The sequence below is a fragment of the Haemaphysalis longicornis genome, unplaced genomic scaffold (assembly GCF_048455015.1).
Source record: "Haemaphysalis longicornis isolate Haplotype H1 unplaced genomic scaffold, Haemaphysalis longicornis Haplotype H1 scaffold_1, whole genome shotgun sequence".
Lineage (NCBI taxonomy): Eukaryota > Metazoa > Arthropoda > Arachnida > Ixodida > Ixodidae > Haemaphysalis > Haemaphysalis longicornis.
The window spans coordinates 298,356,197-298,379,588 of NW_027526203.1; the positions used below are offsets into that span (position 1 = coordinate 298,356,197).

Below are 23,392 nucleotides of genomic sequence, written 5' to 3' on the forward strand. Positions count from 1 at the left end.
AGGTTGGCGGCCGATTCACGTGTCGTCTGGCGAACAGTGAATCGGCCGGGTAAGGGGAAACGGCAATAGCGACACAACATCGAGCGAATAGCACTAATAGGCTAATCGCCTTTTTCTAGCCTAGCAATTAAGTGGAGAGAACGTCCTTGGCGGCTTGTAAGAGCGTATTATCCGAGAAATGCCGAGTTTTTACGCGACACTGCAGTCTCTGCCTATAAAGAGGCAGTTTTCAGTGTTTACCTTCCCTCATGGTGCAGGACCCCTTGGTTATAGGTGGACGACCGCGCGCAGACGAGGATGACGGAGGCAGCAAAACACATCATATAAGCTCTTATTCATTACTGACATTGTAAATATGGTGATTGTGCATGAAAAACTGTTATGAACTGATTATATTTCTTCGGAGACTGAATTGCAATAAATCTTAAAGGAGTACTGACACGAAATTTCAAAGATCAGATAACAATGTAAAAATCCTCCTTTGTATATGGAGATAACCCTCGGTAGTTTAAACCGTCACCGTTCAGTGGAACATATTTTAAATCAATTTTAATTTCTGCGCTCACGAGAAAGCTCATCCGCGCCATCGAGCAAGCTCATGGCGCTTCGACGCAAATGGCCGATGACAGGGCTTCCGTGACGTATCGAGGCGGCCGCGGTACTGTTGGCGCGCGCTTTTCCGCCTATTGCGTCACGTCACAGTTTTTGGGATTGACGTCACGTGCGACTACGGCTGGTCTGACAGGCGCCGCCCAGACCGGCATCGACTGTGGAGGGACGAAAACAGTGACGTCAAATGCGCCTTCCTGTCATGGCGGCTGCCTCGGTATTAGTTCACCGAAACCGAAACTGACACAAATAAACAGAGCTGTAAGTAATTATTCATGCTGCGTTCGACATTCTAATGTGTCATTCTATGATCAGTGGGCTCGGAGGCACCTGTAGCCGCGAAAAAAAAACGTAACACAAAAAATTCGCGTACGTATACTTTTACTTTATAATGGGGGAAGCCTCGTTAATGTAAATTAATATGGAGGAAACCAAAGATACAACTTGCACCGTTATAACAAAATGTTGCCTCTTTACCGCGCTAACTGCAGGCGAAAAAATTAAACACGTATAGTCATAAAAAAATCTGGGAACGTAATCATGGAGACATTACGTAGAATATAAGCATACAAAAGGTCTTTATCAAGGAAACAGGAACTCTAGACACTCTTAAAAATCGCCGCCTGCGGGATTCACCCCCACAGTCCAGAACGACCAATCATCGTGAGCAAATGTGCAAATTTGGCGAATGACGAGGCCCAGCATGCGAATAGAACGAAATATACGCCTCGAGCGCTGCCGGCAGGGGCATCACTGCAATCCCCCTAGAGGCCCGTCCCAAAAGCAGCCGCGGGACGCTTCTGCCCGCTCCCCTCTGTCGCCGCTGCTTTTGAGGCCTGTTGTGGCAACCTCCGGTTATGGGCGTCACAGGGGGTAGCATGAGTACAGCCAGTGTATGCGTTGCGTCACGGTGCGTTGGAATGCGAAAGTTCTCCATCGTCGAGGGCACAAGGCCGAGATATGGAATCGGACCTGCGGACCCTAGCTACTGTCACGGACAAATGAAATGCGAACCCCAAGATATAAATGTAACACGCAAAATTTAAAAAAACACTGTTCATGGAGGTCCCATTATGGCGCGCTATTGGTATATTTTCAAAGCCACGTTTCCCATCTTTGTTGCTGTAATTAAGCTGCATGTAAATTATACTTGGACAAAAAGAAATCGCGGTATTTGCGTGTTGTGGCTCATATTTTTTGTGATCGTGTTTCATTTCTCTATGACTGCACACAAATGAGCTCTGCCACATTGGAGTTCTCGGCGGCCGTAAACGACGTTTAATCTTGACAGGTTTCGGCATCAACCGCAAAGCAGTTGGAGGGGTGTTTTATATAGGAGAGTAAAGTGTAGGTCAAGGAAAGGTGTGTTTTCTCCGCCGAGATTAGCAGACATTCCGGTTCACCTCTACTTTCTTTTTGTCTTTTCCAGTACTTAGTCAGTTTTAAATGTCGTATTCCGCGCACAATATTTTCCACCCTTGAAGGCTCCTCATTTTTAGTTTTAACACGAAGAAAACAAAACAAGGAAATAAATTATAATTACGTATCCTAAAGAAGCCCTGTTTTACACGAAGTTCGCTCTGATTTCTTTTTATTGAAAGACGTTTTGTTGCACTCAAATCTACCCGCCGCGGTGGCTATGGCATTGTGCTGCTGAGCACAAGGACGCGGGCTCGATTCCCGGCCGCGGCATCCGCTTTTCTGGGGGAGGCGAAAAGCAAAAACGCCTGTGTGTACGAGGTTTCGGCGCACGTTAAAGATCGTCAGGTGGTCAAAATTAATCCGGAGCACTCCACTACGGCGTGCCTCATCGCCTGCGTTGCGTCGGTGCGTTAAACAGTGCAATCAATCAATGAATCAATGTACTCAAATCTACTGACACTTAAATCCGCACTCCTGAGGTGTGCGAACCTGTGTTCACATAGACCGCAGAGTGGCAAGGACCTGCGCAAACACCAGTACCTCTGCAGGCGATGAAAGTGGACCACGTACCCTCCTGTGCGAGATTTTCAGGGCAGCGTCCAAGTGGTCGAGGAAGGACGTGTCATTGCCGCCGACCTTGATGTGCACGTTGCAGTATTGGGCGCGCACCTTCTCATTACCGTACTCGTCGCGGATCACAGTCTCGATGCACTGGTCGTAGGCGCCGAGGTCGGATAGGGACCCTTGGAAGAGACCGGTGGGATACTTGCCGGACGCGTCGATCACTGCAATCGGGAGAACAAACGAGCTTAGTTGTCAGGTACTGGCGTAAAATAGCTACAGTCCAAGTGGTTTAAACAGCAGTCCAACATACAACGTGCACACACATTGGGACTGGGCCTTTACGACATGTGTCGATACTGGACGCGCGAGCGCTTCGAAGCCCTTGAGCCTGTTTCACCCACAGCACGGTCTCGAGGAGTTGCGCGCATGCTGACTTTCATGCGAAGCTTCTTCCGTACGTCCGTGCGAACCAAGCGCCAATTTTCAGTGTCGGCTATGCTGCTCTGTTACCTGTCTTTTAGCTCGAACGCTTCTTTCTGTTATGTTATGTTGATTGACCGCAATCCTTCTTGACCCTTTCGTCGCCCGTGGACAAAAGCCCTCTCCCCAGATGACCCACCCACATTTGTTATTGCGCCTCGGCAGCAGTTCACGGGAGATTCACCCGCCACACTGACTTTGTCCATGGTTGTGTGTACTGTATAATACTGTGCACTGCATTACAGTGTGAAGCGGGTTCGATACCGGCCGTGACGGCCATTTTTCTGATGGAGCGAAAAACGAAAAGGCCGGTGTGTCGAGATGTCGGAGCACATTAAAAAATCCACAGATGGTCCAAGTTAAGCCGAAGCCTCCACTATGGTGCGCCTGATGGACCAAGTGTATAGCTCCAGCTCATTAAACCCCACAATCTGAACTTCTTAAAAATAACTGTGTGTGCTTCATACCGTCCTAATTACACATGGTACTGGACGTTTTATGTGCCCATAAAAGGGTCATTATAGGATTCAATATATAATTATGCTTTCACAACAATATTTTGAAGCTTTTCTGCGTGCTTCCTTGTGTAATTCGTGTGTATCTGTGTGCTTGCAAAGAAGTAATAAACGGAGATTAAAGTAAAGCGATGTCGAGAGAAATAAATGTCTTTACCACAGGCGCACGACGAACATTCTTGCTTTGCGCAATATTCATTAAGCTTGCAAATGTCACCCTGAGTTGTTATAATGGATTACGGATGTGTTATAGAAATGGGCGACGTTGGTCATTGTTGTGCTATTTTCCGCGCGCACTTTATAATGCGGTAAAACCCAGGTCAAAGGGTGCAAGCATCCGGTTCCTCGCTCTTTACTAAACCCATGAGGAGCTCACGAACAGGTTTGGGCAAAAATAGTGAACATAGCTGCCGCAGAAGGGACTGTCTGGGTGGCAGGGCAAGTGCAAGTTAGGCCTGCATCGCGCTCAGCGTGGTCGTCTGTCTACACTGCCCTGGTGACCTTCGACTATTGCTCTTCGCTTCCCACTCCCTCCGCCTCCCTGCCAACGAAGCGCCGTCTAACCTTCCGTCTCACATTACTAGAGCGCATACTTAATCGGGCATAGTCGCCCTTGCACTGGTTATGGATAGACCGACAGGCGTCCAGAGCCCGGTTATTTCAGGGTCGCGGCGTGGCGAAAGTGGACTGGCTGTAACAGGTCCACTCAAGCCAGAGTCGTTGGTCTCTCCGGCGGCACTTGAATGCGCGTGGGTTGTAGATAAAGAAAGAGGTCGATTTCGGCTGCCCCAAGTTACGAGGTGCCCCGTTGCACGGCTTGCGTTTCCCATTACCGAATCAAAATTCTTTGATTCGGTAGGGAGCCTTTAAGAGGCAGGAGCCTTTAAGAGGCGTGGAATGCAAATGAGTTGGCATTTGAACTCCAAGGTGTAGGATTACAGACAGTTGTGAGATAAATATGTCGTAGGAATTCAGAGCACGAACTTTCCACTCGCCTCATTAAAACCTTCCGTCGGCTCCAACAACAATAACTGCGCTCATAATTATTTCACTGCTTGCGGGAAGCGCAACTGGGTGACTAATAAAAAGTAAACCCAAGGCAACTCAGGCCAGATGCTTTTATCTCTTTCGGGTTGCTGCTATGTTCATTTCACACCGAAATTTTATTAAATATCACCTCTAGGATACCAATGAGTAAGTTGAAAGGTCGTGCTATGCACATGCAAAACTAGGAAATTGGCAATTCCTAAACGCTTCACTGGGAAGGGAACTAAAGTGAAGGACTGTATCGTTCAGAATTCGGTTCTGAGAACTGTGAAGGGGAATACTAAAAGAAAGCTGTTGTCTTTGTATGTGCGTCATATAATAATGCTAGAACGTGTTCTAATTGGTTACTCTTGTAGAACTTAAATTTGAGCTAGTTGGATCTGATTCATCTTTGAAGCGCGGACAGACGAAACACAAGAAGAGGACAACACGAGCGCTCGTGTTGTCCTCTTCTTGTGTTTCGTCTGTCCGCGCTTCAAACATGAGTTGGTTACTCTTTTAAATCTGACAAAAGCGCGACGAGTTACAAGAGACGAGGAGGAAACAAAAAAACCACTCGAACTGGGGAAGGTTGGTTTTTCTATTCTGTCCTTGTCCTTTGCAACTTGCTGCGCTCTCAACAAACTTTAGCCCCAGGCACATTACCTCACTGCAACAGCAGCTATAAACGCAAACTAAATCGCTTAGCTTGCGTAGATGCCATGTGTCGCGCCTTTCTTCAATGACACATTTCTCGCCCAATATAAATGATAATGCGTTTAATAAAAGTTTTTCTATTCGTATTTATAGGGCACACATAGGAGGTTTGCCTAAATCACGTAGTTACGGAAGCCGAAACTCGCATCGGAGCGCTGCTACAGCGCGCGCACATACGTAGAGACGGTCGTTGACACGACGCCAAGCAATAGCGGGACCTCGCTGCGGCCTTTTGCGTACGCACAGCGCGCCGGCCACCCTTTTGAGGCAGCCTTGGCAGCGTAAATGAGTAAACGGGAGCCTGAACCATTCTAAATAGACAAGCAGTGCTCATGTATGCGATCATTAAAGTATCGACCAGTTTCAAGATCAGCAGCCGTTCGTACCCACGCCAGGACCTGCAAATGTGCGCCTTCGCTGCATAAAACGAAGGCGCGGGAACGATGCCAAATGTCGCTACGCGGAAGCTTAAGGAAGCTTTCCTTATCCAAAAGAAGGGGAATTATTGCGCTGCCGAAGCGAGCCATAAAGAGCGCTTCAGACGTGTTAATTAGGCTTTATGGATTGGTTCGGGAAATATGCCCAGTGCGTCGACCTTTCACGGCCGATGCTTCTTGTTGCTACTTGCAGCGTGCGTTTGCGTAAATATTGCGTATAGATATGTCATTCACCCGATTAAGCAGTCGTTAGTTGTTAGTTGTGCACTTTTCTGCCTTTCTTCGTCTATCTACCTGGTGACCAGTACTTTTTGCGACTCAGAAGCAAGCGTCAGTTTGCCCACTTGCTTTCTTGGTTGCGCGTTGACATTGCAATTCCACAATTTTTAAACGCCATGAATGACAACGAGGCTCTGACCCGGGAACTCATATCCGGCTCGTTCAGATGGTGAGAGGCGCCGCCGTAGCCTACACAGGACTATCAGCCATCGTCTACAAAGGTGGGAGATTGGACCCACCCACTCCTCCAAATCCGTAACCCCAGCTAAGAAAAAAACAAAGCTTATGCTACTGCTGCTGCTCTGTCTGCCTTCGGAATATGTACTAATAAATTTCCTGAACATGACCAGTGCGTAATACACGACATTAGGCTTAGTTGTAACAGACGTTAAATGGCGGATTAAAGGAACGCAGGCGCTCACACAAACAACGACAGAAGCCGAGCGAAATCTAACGAACCACTGGGAGTGATTCCGATGCCACCAACTACACAAAAATACAGTTCTTGCAACGCGAGGAATAGAAGTGGAGGAGACATATCGCTGTCGATTTTGCTAATCAAATCATATTCTTATATTAAACCAGTGTACGAACTACTATAGTGCTACCAGCGTGAGAACCCGGAGATCTCAACCAGAGAAGATTTCCACTTTGCAACTGCAAGTCCATGTCGTAGTTCGGCAACAATGTGCAAAGAAACCAACAGCGCCGAAATTGTCGTCGTATGGTGGGAGCAGACGACGTCTGGACAGCTGAGGGATCGTGGGGTATTTTTATCAAGATGAAAGGCATTTCTGCTGAGCCTGAAGTTGTGGAAGAGACAGCACTTGCATTAGAGGGCTACTTTAGACGGGCAATTCCATTTTGGCAGCGGTCATACAGTGGCAGCTATTAATTTATGCTTTTCACAGCCCACTACGAAAAAAACTGATTTGCTGCGACCGACGAAAGTTGCCAAAGGTGGCTATCAATGGCCAAAAAATGGCAACTTTTCGTTTCTTTTTTTTATTTTTTTTGCTTTTTTGTTCCTTACAATGATCTGAACTTACCCTATTATAACGATTAAATTCTCCAACTTTGCCGATTGCGCATTTTTACGCATAAAAGGCATTGCACAGGTCGCGCTAGGGAACACGGCAAAGAATGCTTGCGAATTAATAACTGCAGAGCTATATGCTCTATATTTCTATATTTCTCTATTACGATTGCGCTATCATGCTTAAATTTTTGAACAGACGTGTTGTTATGTACGCTGTAAATCGGGTGGCTGAGGCCTCTGTCAGGCCACGTTCGCCTTTAGTCTCAGCCTCCCCTTGGTTTTTGCCAAGAAATAAAAAATCAAATCAAATCAAATCAGACATAACAGCGTTCGTTGGCTTTGCCGCTATAGTGCAGAAAAAGGGCGCTATCTTTTCTCTCTTGCTCCTTGCAGCGTCAGACCGTGGTAGCAGGTTACGAGCCTTGCGTCACCTGCAATGAGTTGACAACCATCATCAGCCTTCGTTGTTTTGGCCGGCGCGAAATGATTTATAACACGCAGGCAGGGGTCTTCTTTCGACATTCTCACTCTGCTTGGCAGCTGCATGCGTCTATCAATATGCCGGGATTGGTTTTCGGTCGCCTATCATCGCAAGTAAGAGAAGCACAACGGTAACAAATAAACGATGTTGAAACAAAAGGGACTGTGTTGTTTACTTTCTCATTTTCCGTTCACCTCAAGAGTGCGCGCGAGAGACAGCACGTTGCGGAATGCTTTGTTTGTCTCGCTACGCCCCACAGCGTCTGCTTGTCGGGGAGGTTAGCAAATATTTCACGGAAATCAGAGTTTATCGAATGTTCCCATCTATTGTTCTCGTCCTAATGAACCCTTAAGTAATTCAATGCACGCGCTCTGGGAAAAATAATGTTTTGTTTCAGTGTAGAATCCTTTTTAATCCCCTCCCCCCTTTTTCTTCTTTCTTTCAATGAGCTACAGCGAAAACAGCCCGAAAGGATCTTCGTTCGTAATTATATACAAACGCCAGCCGATGCACACTTACAAATTTCAATGCACCCGCAGTTTTCTTGCTTTTTTATTTCACAAACATTATCCTCTCCACACAGTTCAGCTACGTTCCGTTCCCGGATCAGTTCAATGCACTTCAAAGCCTCCTTCGATTGCCATATTTTTATTTGCGCTGGCACAAAACAGGTCGTATAGGAACGCTAAATGTCGCAGCGAGTAATAGGGTTTCTAGAGCATATTGTTGGTTGGTTCTAGCTTGCAAAATTGTAGCAGAGGATCAAATTCATCATCACTGTACAATATAAGTGCACTAGCACGCATGTTTGTAAGAACTTCCGCACCTTGAAAAGGTTGAAGCTCGTGTGCGTGAGCTGCATTCACCCTACCACAATCACCAATCATTGCGACCAATGAAGCGTGAGAAAACGCATGATAGACCTTTTGTTGACTCCAAGGCCGATGTAGCCTTCTTTGCCTCCCTTTACCGTAGCCTCTCCTTGCCATGCGGCCGCTCAAATGTGGGTCAGACGGGCTGCTGTCTAACCGACAGGCTCTGTGAGCCTCCGTGCGCATTCAAGTGGTCCGGAAAAGACAGAGTTCTGAGCGAGCATAAGGCAGAGTCCAGGTGTGAGATATGTGGGACGTTTCAGATGAATAACAGACGTCCGACTTGCGTGCATGGACCTTCAGTACCGCTGCTTACAGATAAAATGGATTACTTGAGTAGCTCCCGTGCCTTGGTTGTTATTGTTTCGCTCACCGCTTGGGCTACATTTTAATATACTTTCAAACCTTCTGTTTTTGGCTGCACATGCCCAGTTGATGAAACGGGCTTACGCTGTCTACGAGTAAAGGCATTCTCTTTGGTGGCCTCCTGAGCGCTGCGATTTGGAACCCCGCTACAAGAACCCTGTAGGATTTGAAACCCTACGCCCGCCGAGGCTGGAACCATAGATGCGCCGCTAAGATGCCTGTCCCCGTTTTAAAAAAGCTTGCTATACGGGCTGTTACATTGAACAATACAAAACGTCATGCTCGTATTGTGCAGTTGGTACTCTGCTTTTGCGATTGTAAGCACCCCCCGATTCTAAGCACCCTTCCCTGCTTTCGGGAAAAAAATATTTGAAAAAAAAAGTTTACGTGCGAATCTAAGCACCCTCTTTTCTAAGCAACCATGCATCGCAAGGTGGATTTTAGAAGCGTGGAAGCGGGCCGGCGTTCACGCTGGGGCCAAGTCATTTATTAAGCTTCCAATTACAACCCACTTCAACGGAACAGAAGACGACCTGCTGGGGGATACTGAGAGCGGCGGCCCAAGCGGCACAACAGACTCGAATGGTAGTGAGGGTTGCTGAGGATCAGACGGAAGCACTGATTGTCTGCGCCCATTGTTATTTTGAATGTTTGTCATATAAAATTTTATTCCTTGCTCCCGCCTCGTCGAGATACGGCCGCGAAAGAAAGTGGCGGGGTGGGGGCGTAATTTAGGTTTTTCGAATCAAAGTCGAACTTTGGGCATCGCGATCGTGGAAAAAAGGGGGTGCTTAGAATCGAGTAAATACATTCGAGTCGAAATGTCTTCGGGGCACCTCACACCGGATTTACATCGTTGGTCATATATGATTGGCCACTCGCGAGTGAGTTGTGGTGGTGCAGACACATCGTAGCTTGTAAGAACGTAAAGTACAATTTTACGGGAGTTTGTATTAAACGTATCGATGGTAATGGGAGCGAGAATCTAGCGCCAGGAGAAATTGGGTGTAAAAAGACATCACGTTTGTAAACAAATGAAGCGCTGCCAATGCCGGCGAGATCTGGGGGAAGGCAAATGATGCAGGGCACTGGCTGAATGTGCTTGGACTTGCGTAATTTAGAACACATCCGGACATAACTAAAGGCAGTTCAAAATGCCGAACCATCCACCCCATCAGTGGGAAGCGATCACGTCCGTGTGGACTGCTCACACGTGCACACACCGCGACAACTTAGCGACACTCCTCTGAAATACAGACGTGCTGTGGGCGTCAGACGAACTTCGGTATGCACAGAAATAAGTTTTTTTTTTACTTGACCCCTTCTTAAATTTTTTCTGTGATGTAAAATTAAGCGCAGCTCACACTGTGTACGTTCTTGCTTAAAAGTAGCCGACGTGGATTGCGACCATGCCAAGTATTTTTGTCCAAAGTTGTGCCTAAATGCATTTCCTAAATATGAATTATTTTCTTTTTCGCCTACACACGCCCCTGATGTCACTGCTAAAGCTTACACCACTGCGTCACATGTTGTTGTTGCACTCATTATCCCAGCACCTGGCGCTAATTGCCTCCGCGTCCGCTGCAGCGGCGCAGCGGTCAGTTGCGGTGCTGGGGTATTCTCACGGCCCTTATTACAGCGTCCTTCCGAGCCACGGTGTGCACCTTCAGCACGTAAAACCCCACACATTAGTACGACTCTTTTAGGCGCTTGAGTCAATGCCACAGGCGCGCTGAGCACCGAAGCGGCAGCTGGCGCCTACTGCATTCGGTGCAAACTCGGAAGATTCACGCGCGGCCGCGTAACGAGGCGACGGTCAACGGCCATTCTGCAGCTAGTAAAAGAATCATGCCTGCTGATGCGCCCTACCTAATTACACACGCACGCACGCACGCACCCACAGAAAAGAGTGCACTTGCTAAAATTTTAAACCCATGGTCACTGTCTCAACTTCGCTCAACCCCATGGCAGGAACGTATTGTCGGCTGCCTGAGAATAATACAAAAAATTGGCCGCGTATCTGCTCCTTTCGTTGCAAATGTCGTCAAAAGACGATAGTCTTTGTAGACATTTGCCAAGGAAATGCCCCCCTTTGCTTTCTCGCTCACCTCTCATGCTGTTCGTGTACCGTCGCGCTCATCCCAAGGTAAACACACTAAAGGTTTGCGCAAGGCGATTTGAATTTACCGCGCTCCACTGCTACAGGCTGGGTTCCTCGATGCGAGCGCTGCAGTACGGCGGAGACGCACGTGAATGGAGGCGGCCGACTACAAGTATTATAGAACCGCGGGGCCGTGCTCCACATGCGTTCCAAGCAGAACGCAGAACCTAGCTAGTGGAACCTTTCGTTGCAGTTGCCGCGTGATTTTTCATATGCCGCCAGGAGGCGGCGGTTTTCTGCCCTAGATGTAGAATATCATTTGTTATCGAAAAACCAAGCATCCATGAACTTTTTAATAAAAGAACACTGTAAATATCCCTTGTGTACTACTTTCCTGTCTTATATTTGCGTAATGTCTTGTTCTTGTTCAACAAAGTTGACAAGTATGAACATATAAACCGGGCTTAGACGTTTACATTTGGCTGTGAGTATATAAGACTATTGCGCAATAATAATTTACTTTCGCCGGGATGGGGGAGCAGGACAACGTAAGGATATTGTCGAGGTCGGAACAGGTGCCATAAATTGGTATGGGGCACATGACAGCTTCTATGTCATTTCGACGGCGCATTTGGCTGACTACAGCTGTTCGCTCCTCTTCCTGGCATTAATGAAAGCACCATCCTGTCCACACGCTCATTAATGTGAATGGCAACGAATCTCCTTTCAGCACTTAAGGTGGCAACAATCAACGTCAGGGGCCTGTCGTCAAAAAGGAGACAGTACCAGCTTAACCGCCTTTTTCTGGAAGACGATATCGACATAATCGCCGTTCAAGAGACGAAAATTGAAAGTCAGGAGCAAACGGACCGGATGGTGCAAACTTTCAGAGCACGATATAACGTTTGCGTGTCCCACTCGGTAGGCGCGTCGGCTGGATGTGCGCTTTTTCTGCGTAATTCTGTGGGAATTTTTGGAGAAAGTGTCAGTGTTTGCGAACGCGGTCGCTTTATTGTGTGCGATTTTTTGTACTCGGAAATGGCATGGAGAGTGATTTGTGTATATGCGCCAAATAAGGAAGTGGATCGCCGCCTTTTTTTGAAAGTTTGAAAGTGTATTTAAACTGCGAAAGGCCCGTAATATTTCTTGGCGATTTCAACTGCGTCTGTTCGAGCGCTGATAGAGCAAAAAAACCGCCGACACATGATTTGAGTGCGATGGTTTTAAATAGCCTAGTGCATGAGTTTGGCCTGGAGGACGTCGCGTGTGTTCTGTCGAACATGAATGCACCACAGTACACACATTTTCAACGTGAAAGTCACGCAAGATTGGACAGAGTTTACGTTTCACTGGGTCTTGTGCCTCTGTGCGAGGCCTACAACGTGAAACCGCTGTCCTTCAGCGACCACAGCATGGTGACGTTTACAATAGGTCAGAAGCAAAGAAAAACTCGCTTTAGCTGGGATACCTGCAAATTCAATGTCAAACTACTGAATGATGAACCATTCACAACTGGTGTAAAGAAAAGATTAGAGCAGGCAATCGGAACAGAAAGTGGGTCACTTATCACTGTCTGGGAACAGCTAAAAAGTGACGTTAAGATAAGTGCAATAGAAAGATCGTCCGTCATACGTCATAAAGAAAAGGAGGAGGAAACACAACTGCAAAGCCAGTTGCACAATTGCTAGGCATTTAGGCTCAACAGCCTGGAACTTTTACAAAAAGAAATAAGAGAAGTTAAAAATAAGTTGGAGGTCATTGACATCAAGAAGTACAGGGGTACCATAGTGCACGCACGCGCAGAGCGACTCTGGTTGGGCGAAACGCCAACCAAACGTTCCCTGAGTGACGAAAAGGGTTATGCCCAAAAGAACGAGATTAAAGCTATTCGATACAATAATGTGGTTTCTAGGGACTCTGAAGTCGTGGCGCGCGCGTTTTTTGAACATTATAAGGAACTGCTGGGAACCGAAAAGCAAGGCAGTGAAGATTACGAGCTAACTTTCTTGCCGTCAATGCCAAAGTTAAGGGATGATGACAGAGCAAGCATGGAGGGGCCGATCAGTTTGCAGGAGATAAATAACGCCGTCGACGAATTATCCATAAGGAAGTCACCGGGGCCAGATGGATTGGGAACCGAGTTTTACAAGTTCTTCAAAGAAGATATAGCAGTAATTTTGTACAGGGTCATAACGGAAGCGTATGAATCCAAGAGAACACCGCCTTCGTTCCGGAATAGTCATATTGTGTTCATTCCTAAAACTGATGATCCTGAAAAGCTGTTGGCGGTAGAGTCGTATCGGCCAATCAGCTTAACGAATGTTGATTACAAAATTTTCATGAAGGTTTTGGCTAGAAGATTGCAAGGAGTAATAAAAACAATTGTTGGAACCCATCAAACATGTGGAATCCAGGGACGATCTATTTTTACCAATATTCATGTCGCAAGAAGTGTATTAGAGTGTTGCGACGCTCTAGGTGGCCACGTGGCAATGATCCAAATTGATTTGCAGAAGGCCTTTGACCGTGTTGTGCATAACATTCTTTTCTCAGTGTTAGAACACGTTAACGTAGGATCCGTCATCCTCGAAGGTGTAAAGATGTCGTACACTCAGTGCTCAGCTCGCGTAATTGTAAACAAAAAAGTGGGACGAAGTTTTGATATACTGTCGTCGGTGAAGCAGGGGTGCCCCTTGACTCCCTTGTTGTTTGCGATTTATCTTGAACCCTTTTGTTTAAAGATCCTTCAAAATGAAGATATACACGGATTCCGTTTGCACTGCAGTGAAGTTAAAATTTTGTCATATGCCGATGACATCGCTGTTTTTTGTAGTGATAGGAAAAGTGTGAGGGAGGTGGTGAACGATCTAAAGCGATTTTGCGAGTTGTCTGCCAGTGCAGTTAACTGGAACAAGTGCATAGGATTTTGGCACGGTGACTGGCAAAAAAGGCCAGTGTTTTTCGAGAACATGCCTTGGACGACAACTCCGGCCAGGTATCTGGGCATCCCCCTTGAAAACTACCAGGATGCTAGAGAGTACTGGGACGGAGAAACTGATAGAGTTAGAGAGAAATTAACACAATGGGGGGGAAGGGATCTGTCAATGTTTGCCCGTGCATCAGTATGTAATGTGTTTGCTGTTGCCAAGGTATGGTACGTCCTACAGGCGATTTGTATGTCAAGAAGGAACATACAAAAGCTGCACAGAGTGTTCGCGGTGTTTTTGTGGGGCTCAAGTTGGGAGCGCATGAGTCGAACTAATTTGTTTCGCTCGGTGAAAAGTGGTGGATTGGGACTGGCACATTTGTTTATCCGACAAATAGTTTCTAGGTTTATGTTTCTGAGAGATCAGAGAGATTGATTTCTACGTACTGTGGTACAAGTCCGACTACGTGATGTCATTCCAGACTATGTAGTTTCAACTTCTGAAATGCGATGTGTACGTGTGCGTGGGTTCTTGCGCGAAGTGGCGGATGCTTTTAGGATTTTAAGGGTTAGGTTTTCCTCGGAGTATTTGAGTAGTGTACCGCGGAAACGTTTGTACAAAGATATGATTGATGTGTGTCTGCCTGTTCCGGTTTATCGTCAGTTATATGCAGTGGGTTCAGGAAAAGATGTTCTAAAAAGAGTGAAACGAATGCCAGTACGTTCAACTGTTAAATCTTTCTTCTTTAAACTTCATAGCGGCATGCTTCCGGTAAAACCTTGGCTGCAGGAAAAAGGACTATATGTACACCCATGGACACTTAACTGTAGACTATGCCAAAAGCTGGAAACAATTGAGCACATCTTTCTGGACTGTTGGGATGCGGTGTTTCACTGGGACATCCTCCAACGAACCCTGAACTGAAAAAAGACTTACCATTAACGCCTTATGGCATTCGCTTTTTGCCCGTAAACAATGACGGAGGCGTGCCCTATGATATGTTCATGGCACTTAGTCTGCATTCTATGTGGAAAACTCGCATGGCGGTTCAAAATGCCGAAGAGGATGCTCGCACAGTGCGAGAGTACTTCATTGAAAGCGTTGCTTATATAAGAGAAGTTTATCGAGTCATGCCGGAAGAGCCTGAGTGGTTACTCATTATGGATGTTCTAGCGCAATTTAAGATGTTTTAAGCCACTCCCTTCAGCCGATTAGTGGCTGGAGCTAGTAATTTGTGTACTGAACAGTGCGTGTTGTGTTGTCGCCAAGCAGGCAATAAAGAAAAAAAAGGTGGCTGAATGAGTTACAGACAGACAGTTATACAGACAGACATACATACAGACCAAAATTTCTGGGTTTAGGTAGCCCAAGAAAGACTATCGTCTTTAAAATCGGGGTATGGTTGCGGGAACGCAAGCGAGTTCGCGGATATGCACTCTGAGGACAGCACGTGACGCTACTGGGCATGAGCTTGGGCACGAAGCATGCACCTGTACGAACAGTGGCATGCTGGCCGCTCTTTTCAAGCCAGCCTAAGAAAACGGTCCCGGATATGCGCACGAGCTGCAGAGCGGAAGGCGTGCACGCGCCGCGTCCCGGCTAAAACGGTATCCGTGTGGCGTCACGTACCGACTGTTCGCGCCACGCGGCGAGTGCCAACACTTCAAGGCCTTTAATTAAAGCGGCCTTCGCCGGCGCGTTTGCTTTTGGAACGAGCGAACCCATTCTTCAGACGGGGCTAAAACATCGGCGGTTGCGCAACTCAGCCGGTCTGTAAGCGCGTTGCGAGTGGACGGCGCCGGCTCATTTGCTCGTAGGAGCGACGCATTCTCCACTTTCACCCCCGATCCTCGCCACCGCGGGTATTGTCTGGAGAGCGGCACGAAGAGCTCCGGCAGCTTCCGCTCGCTCGAGGACGCTCTTCCGCGTTTTCACCCACCGCCGACCTTCGCCGCTGCCCTCGTTCGGGAAACGGGCTCTGCGCGATCATCCAGTCCGATGCCGCCGCGGAGGCACGCGACCGCCGTCCAAGGATAATCCGCTGCGCGCAGCCCCGTGCGGCCGCTAGTTATGCCTCCGGAGAGACCCGGGCGCGCGCAAGGCCGCGCGCCGATTTGTCGATAACAGGTTAGACACCTCTGGAGAGCCACCGACGCGTCCTGTGCGCAGCAAGGGAGGCCGAGGGGCGGCCGAGATCGCGACGGCGAGGCTCGCGACTTATTACAGCCCTGCTACCTTTGTACCCAGCGCGGGGACCCTTCGTTCTCTGCACCACGACGCCGCTAATATGTCCATCGACGGCGAAACGGCCCTCCCGATGGTGCTATACACCGACTGGTTCGCGTGTGCCGGTTGGCATACGCGAGTCGCATGCGAACCGGCGCATCATTGGCGCTGGCCAGAAAGTGTACATTCTAAGTAAGCGCAACCGCATTCGTGCGGGGTCTCCTCCGCCCTATATATTGACGCAGCAGCCCACTTGCAGTCATTACTGGCCCCAGCCAAGGCCTTAGCCGACCACCGATGTCACGAAGGCAGTCTTTATTGTAGTCCTTGAGCAGCTTGCTCGCAAAGCGTGAACGATGCGAAACAAACCGAGCGTTTTGACCGCCTCGCTGCAAAGGGCCGTATTCTGGGGTGTCTGCTGTGAACAGCGATTACAGGTTGCTGTGTGTGAAGTAGGTTAAGGCTAGCGGACAGGTCTAGGTTGCCGTGGCAGTGACTCGCACTCTTAACGGATGTTACTATTATAGTAATCTACTCAAGCCACAGCTATAAACAAAGAGAGAGGAAAAAAACATTCGCATTTCAAACATATTTCTTCACCACTTCAGGTAATGAAGGCCAAGAATTATGCCGATTGCAGCGAGGGTCAATGACAGTTGATAATTGAACGGCACTTAGGCTGTCAGAACCAAAGTTCCCCTGATACACCCAGCGAGTACTAGAAACCATTATATGATAGCGTCCACAGGTGAAACGCCCTTCGACAGTGTATTACCACCAACCCCAAATTTAATAAACGCGAACAGGAGGAAAGAGAATGTTTGTAACATTTACACACAAAAAAAATCGTGCCTCATAAATGTAAACATGAAGGCTAATCAAATGCCCACATGAAATGTACAATCTTTAAACCAGGTAGTCGTCAGTTACCACGTCGTAAGAGCCAGGCATGTGAATGTGTCTTCACTGCCTTCGAGCCGGCAAGGAAAGATCCTCAGGCAAATAAGACAGGGCGGCAAACTCTCCTGGTGGAGCATAGTGTGCTGCCCATCGGATGCCCATCCTGAATTTTTACTCGGGCATAGGCACGAAGATTGCTTACACGAGATGGACTCTAAAAATTTCAGCGGGCTACGTATACCAGTAATTTTCAAATCGAAGAGACACAGCTGTGCCTGAAGAGCAAAATCGCGCTCGATGATATTGGAAAAAATGCCATACGCCGTAAGGCGGATTTAAAAAAAAATAGTATCCCTCACTTTGTCAAAGGTATAAAACAGCGCCCAGGATGGGACAAAGAAATCGGCTACACAAACACAGCGCAAAGCGCGCAGCGCGCAGCGCTGTGTAACCGCTGCTTCGTCCCGTCCTGGGCGCAGTTTTGTTTCCCTAAATGAACCAACGAGCCCAAGCACTACCCTCGCTGAGCTCGCTCTGTCTCGTCTGACTTCTTGCACAAACATATGGGCCTTCGTTGATTTCGCGTCTTTGTGACCCTTCTTTTTGTTCTTGGTCGTGTTTCCAGTTCTTATGCTCTTTCTCCTCAGCTTTCATATAGCGAATTATGATCGCTGCGTTGCCGCTGCCTGATCACAATATTTATAAGAACACTAACACAGGCGACCCCCCCCCCCCCCTCCTTCCCCCCGCCTCCCTCGTGGATCGCGTCGATGTACAGGCGCTGGGCGGCTGGAAACCGTATTAAGTAGATTGGGGCTTGAAATTGTATAATAAATCTCTCTCTGTTTTAGGCTAAGCGGAAAGGATTGCACTGCAATCGCGTTGATAATCCAATCATTTATTTCCTTATGTGTTACCAGTCACCGGCATACTACGCTCTGAATAGCCTCGTTTCGGCCAATAGTTGCCAATGTATATGTTACATGTTGATTTATTTTACGTTACGCTTCCATAAGGACAACATTTCTTTATAGAGAAATAGTGAATCACGTATTATTTCTTGTGCCGGAGGACCCACGTATTATATATATATTTTTAAATTTTCTTTTTACCCTCTTTATAAGGTTATTAATTCATTCCAAGCAGCAGCATCGTATTCCCGGATTTTTCTAGACGAAAATGCCAACTTAATTTGGGATTGTGTGTGAGATATCAGATCAGCATAATTGGACGCCTGCACCCTTTCGCGATCAGATGAGCTTGATGACCTTCGTTCAATGTTCAGACCATGTCATTTCAGCTGTTGTAACATTGCATTTTCGAGAGCAACGCTTACATGTTGGACCGTAATTTATTCAAATCAGCGTGAAGGGCACATCCGGCTGATTTCCGGTCAGAGAAACCAAAGGCAGCCCAGTTGCCGAACGACCTTGGGTTGCGTTCGTTTCCTCGCGTTGAGTCTCGTGTCAATAGCGCGCAGTATGGCCGCCGGCAACGTTGATAATAGTGTTTAAGTTTCCAGCCGTGCTTGCGTTAGGAACCACTTCGCCTTAGATTATTTTATTTCTTCCGGCACAAGCGGCTTTCACTTAATGTCATAGTTGCAGGCATTTTCCTTTTTCGTAGATCGGTCTTGCGTCGTCTTATGTGCGCTCTTTGCCACGGTGCACTTACGAAAGTGTCGCAAGCGTACGTAGCGTATGCAGTGGACTGTCGTAAAGGCCGATCCCAAATGACTGGAAAGCCCTGCTCGGCTACTGAAGGGTGCCTTTAAACTGTTACCAAATTCTGAGTACCTGGCGGGTTTAAACCACAGTTTTGAACAATACGAAACGGTAGTAGTGAAATGATCGATTTAATTCAACATTTGCCCGAAAATAAATCTACCGTGTGTTCATTCGTTTTATTTCTTGTGCAGCGATGTGCCTCATAAAAAAATTAAAAAAAACGTCTGCTCAGTCCCTCTCTCAGGGTGTTGAAACATTGTCGTTCCTGCAATCAGAGCATAACCGCCCACATCAGTGGATGTATCAGGGGTTGCAGGGGGTCTTGTAGGGCTTCACCTCCCCCTTCCCCCCCTCCCCTCCTTGCGAAATGTGGACACGAAATTTCAGGCGGGGAAGTTTACTCAAATTCGAGCGTATATTCACCGCTGGTTTTTCATTTCGATTACAGTGACGGGTGCGGGTCGGAAAGCAGAGGTAAAAGCAAAAAAAAAAGTTTCTTTTTGCATTCAAAAAACGTTTCGCATTCATTTTGCAACAGAACTTAACGATAAAATCCTCGTTAATATAGTCTACACTAGTTGTATTCGTATTTTCGAATGCGTCGTGTGCAGCGCAAGTAGATTATGCTAAACGATCTTTCCTCTTTCCCTTTTTTTTTTTTGTAATGCAGTTGAGAACGCGGAATGCAGCAGCATGGCCTTACTGAGCATATCATAGGATTCATCTAAAGCGCCTCCCGCATAATCAAGTTCAATGCCAGGTCGGTACAGAAGATGTACGGACCTAGTTAGAATACTACGTATATACACTGTTCTACGTCTAACTGATTACGTACACTTGCAAAAAATACTGCAGATGAGTCTCGTGGGAACGTTTCAGCAATTAGAACTTTGCTAAAGCGTGCTACAGTCGGAAATTTAATTTTATGCGATTTGTAAGCTATGTTGATACTTATATCGCGCATTAATCAGAATTTTAGGCTGGCGTACTCTGAAAGGCAGGCAAAGTTCTTGTTTGGCTCTCCCTCTCAGAACTAGCAAATGTCATAAAAGTGGAACAGATAACTATATTAATGTCCACTGATTTGTGATGATTACAGTCAGCCCATCATCAGGCATCATTTGCAAGACAATAACGTACTATTGTTAGGCGTGGAGCCACTAGCAAGAAAAATGAATAATTAACCCCTTATTATGTGTCATTCCTAAAACAAACGCCCCCACAGTGCATGTCACGGCTGGATTATCTGTCACTACCAAATTATTTCGGGTAAACTTGTGTCGAATTATTTTACTCGACGTAGCAAGCGTACACTATCGCAGCTCAAATACGTCGCGTGCGCTGTTATTAGTATAGCACACGCATGGTTGGTTATTCACTGTTCATTGTACGCTTTAACGCTCTTCCAGAAGTAGGGCCTCAAGATGCTTTCAAATCGAAGGCAGTTTTTTTTAGTGCTCTCGCAGCATCGATTCCGCAATTAAAAGAAAAAACAAAGCCTGTATACCTCCCCGTTTTCTTCATTCAATGTATTGGGAACCCAGCACTGCCTAGTTACCGCTAAACAAACCAATGCGCTGGCTGTGTTTCTCCATTTTTGTGCCTTACGGAACGATGTATATTCGGCCCCTGACGAGAGGAAGCAAGAACTTCTTCAGCCTCGATTCGGAGGCGTTGCCGCAAAGACATCGCACAAGCGGATGGCTAGAACCCATGTGCACCAGTCTAGTTGGTTTTGATCGACAGGCCTGCGCCGCTTTCTAGCGCCGACCAGAGCGGCGTGTATTTGTTCAATGGGCCGTGAAGGCCAAACGGCGCCTTCTTCCAGGCGGTGCCGGAAGGCTCCCTCCCGCTTCGGCGCCCTTGCCAGGTTCTGTACGAGTTGTCCGTGCTGAGCGTGCAGTTAACCTCCGCTATATGTATATATATTTTGTCGCTGTTGTCTACGTAAGGCGGGGAGAGATTGGCGCGCTCCGAACGACGTGTGTCAATTCTTTTAGCCGCCACGCTGCACGCCTCTTGTATAACGCTAGCGTTCAGCAACATCAGTCACGAGTGCGCGGTTTTCTCCCTCCAATGCTTTGTTTATACCAGCAAATGCATAGAAAAAAAAGGACGGAGGCTTATCATATGTTTCGCTCTTTGCGCTTTAGCTCGCGCACAGGTGCGCTCATCTGACTAAAAACAAAAAACAAAAAAAAAACATGCCACGCACCCGAGTCAGTTCGTATGCTACAGCATCCAGTGTTTTAAGTCCCCGGGTCGACTTCGCCAAGAAATTATCAAGGTGAACTTACTCCACTTCTTTGACATGACCGGAAGGAGAAGCTCGTTGCGGCCGTCGGCATTGAGTACACTATTTTGCGGAGTTTCTGAGACTACACCACGTGCAAACTGGTAAGCGTTTGTTAGCTCTTCTGCCTTTACAGATGATCGAATGAATTCCCTCGTTACGCATGGGCTCCTGGAGCCCTGGCCTGGCGCCTGGGTCCTTGCAAACAAGGACCCCAAAACTAGCTCCAACTGTTCCTGCAGCACTTGAAGTTCGTTGAAATTCAATCCCTTGTGACATTTGCTGTAATGTAGCGCATGTGCCGAAGGGTGCACAGGGGCACCATTTCTGCACGTGGGCTACAATGCAGGATGCGGCAAGCTCTTCTTATCCTGACAACCAGCACCTAGACTTAACTGGATACTATTTTCTGGCCCATTTCAACGTCAAAATGGAGGCGAGGGTCACTTATTTAGGGTTGGAACAATGAGAACACACAGGGCTCAAAGAAACAAGAAAAGCGGCGGTTACAAAACCGCAGCACTCACTTCGTAACGTCCAGGGCTCGAAGTTGCGCAGGGCGTGGATGAACTTGAGTAACTTGAGCGAACACTGGCGCGACATATCGACGGACAGAAATTGTTCGGCCATGCTGTCGTAGTTTTCGTCGATGCGGTCCCGAAATGTCTTTCTCAAGCGTTCCACCATGTTCGGCACGGGTGCTTTTGTGGTGGTGACATCGTCGATCGGGGTCGTGAGTTCATCGACGGAGGCGTTGGGAGCTCCCAGGGGGGCACTGCAAAGCAGCAGTAATGCCGCCAGCAGGAGCTGGGTTCTGCCCGACAACCGCATGCTGTATCGGGATGGGGAGCGCCGAACCGCTACGCGCAGACTTCCGACCACGGCGCGTTGCTTCCAAGCTGACAGCAGCCGACGCAGCCGACCGACAGGCCGTCAGGAGGGCGAGTAAGCGGGACGTGTGAGGTACTCTGTATGGCACCGGTGTCCCTAAAAGCTCGCGGCCGGCGAGCTCGAGCGGCTGAATGCGGGGCTCCGTTGGGCGTATGGAAATCAACCTTGGTCGCGCTGGGCCTTTGTGGCCGTGAAGGAGGTTCCCCTGCCCTCGCCCAACGCCGGGCTGCTGAGAGGGCGTCCGCGTGTCTTTACGTCAATGGCCTCACGGGTGGCCTAACCGCGCGGGCGAGTCCGTGCACGAGATTGGCGCCGAGGGAGAGGGGACTTAGGGGAGGCTCACTTGTCCCCTCCTCGTTCGACCAAATGCCGCCCGTGGTAATTGCTGCCTTTTGGTCGACAGCCTTCGACTCGGGCCGTTGGAGTTCCCGCCCGCCGAGCGCTATAAAAACAGTTTGCGCAATAAAGTCGACTTCTGCCCTCAACGCGATTGTCATGGACATGTGAACGAACAGAACGCCACCGATGACGTCGAGAGGGTCGCCGCATCTATCTGAAAGCTCGCTAGTTTCCCATACTGAAAAAGGCCCCTAAAGCACGTCGTGGGAAAGTGACGATGAGATCCCCGCTTTTACAATTCACGTCACAGCCTATCCTCCCTCTTCCTTCTTCTTGGTGGCTTCTTTTGTTTTATTTATAAGTTTCATTTTACAAAATGAGACCATTGGCCTGGCTCCAATTTACAAAACCAAGTGCATTTTTTCTTGCTGTCTTGTGTTAAACGGGGGTAAGCTGAGGTTTCCTTCCGTCACCGCCACTCGACCTTTCACTGTTTGCTTTAAGACGCGCTCGTTTTTAATGCGGTTATTTTCCTGGCGCCTATGTGCGCTGCATCTCCCAAACCCCTCAGTACTCCGCTGGTCTCAAGCTTGCAGTTTTAGTCCACAATGACTGCGGCCCTCATTGTTTTGTAAGAATTACATAACGGTGTCCTCCTAGCCGCCGACCGCCGTTGCATAATGCAAGAGCAGCGAAAGCGTTACTATCCTGGTATGAGCCACTGAGTGCCCCCAAAAATATCCAACGGGCACGTCTTGCCCTGTTTTACCAGCAAGCAAAAAGGGAGAGTGGGCATGCATAAAAGAACCATTTTCTTGTTTCGTCCGAGGTAACAAACACTCGTCGTCGCTCAGGAAAGGTGGTTATATGCTAATTTTTCTCTGCCTTCGCACCCTTAGTGCCAACGTGCCGAGTTTTGCGGCGTAGCGTCGCTTCTCAGACACTCAGAATACCCAAGTGGCGACAGTGGTGCAGTATGCATGTGCATTCTTAACAACAGCTAAGTGTCTTAAAACGAAGATTTAAATCTTACCCAAATTGTTAAAAGACAATGGATATTGCATTGCGAAATCTTAAAAACGAGACTTAGGTCACTCTGCGGTAAGTGGAAAATCCAGAAAATGTAGCGTACGCACGACTAGCTGTGTCCCACTATTGCGTGTCACGACTGCTGTTATCCT

General features: G+C 47.8%; 1 protein-coding gene across 1 annotated transcript in view; it reads right to left on the minus strand.

Annotated features, from left to right (window-relative positions):
- The window catches only part of LOC144148854 (nose resistant to fluoxetine protein 6-like), a 57,588-nt gene extending 35,510 nt beyond the window's left edge, over nt 1-22,078 (minus strand). The window contains exons 1-2 of the mRNA XM_077680377.1: nt 21,509-22,078; nt 2,602-2,816 (exon numbers count right to left, since the gene is read on the minus strand). Coding sequence (XP_077536503.1) covers nt 2,602-2,816; nt 21,509-21,812 — 519 coding nt within the window. The 5' untranslated portion in view covers nt 21,813-22,078. The remainder of the gene's footprint in view (nt 1-2,601; nt 2,817-21,508) is intronic.
- Nucleotides 22,079-23,392: the final 1,314 nt, after the last annotated feature.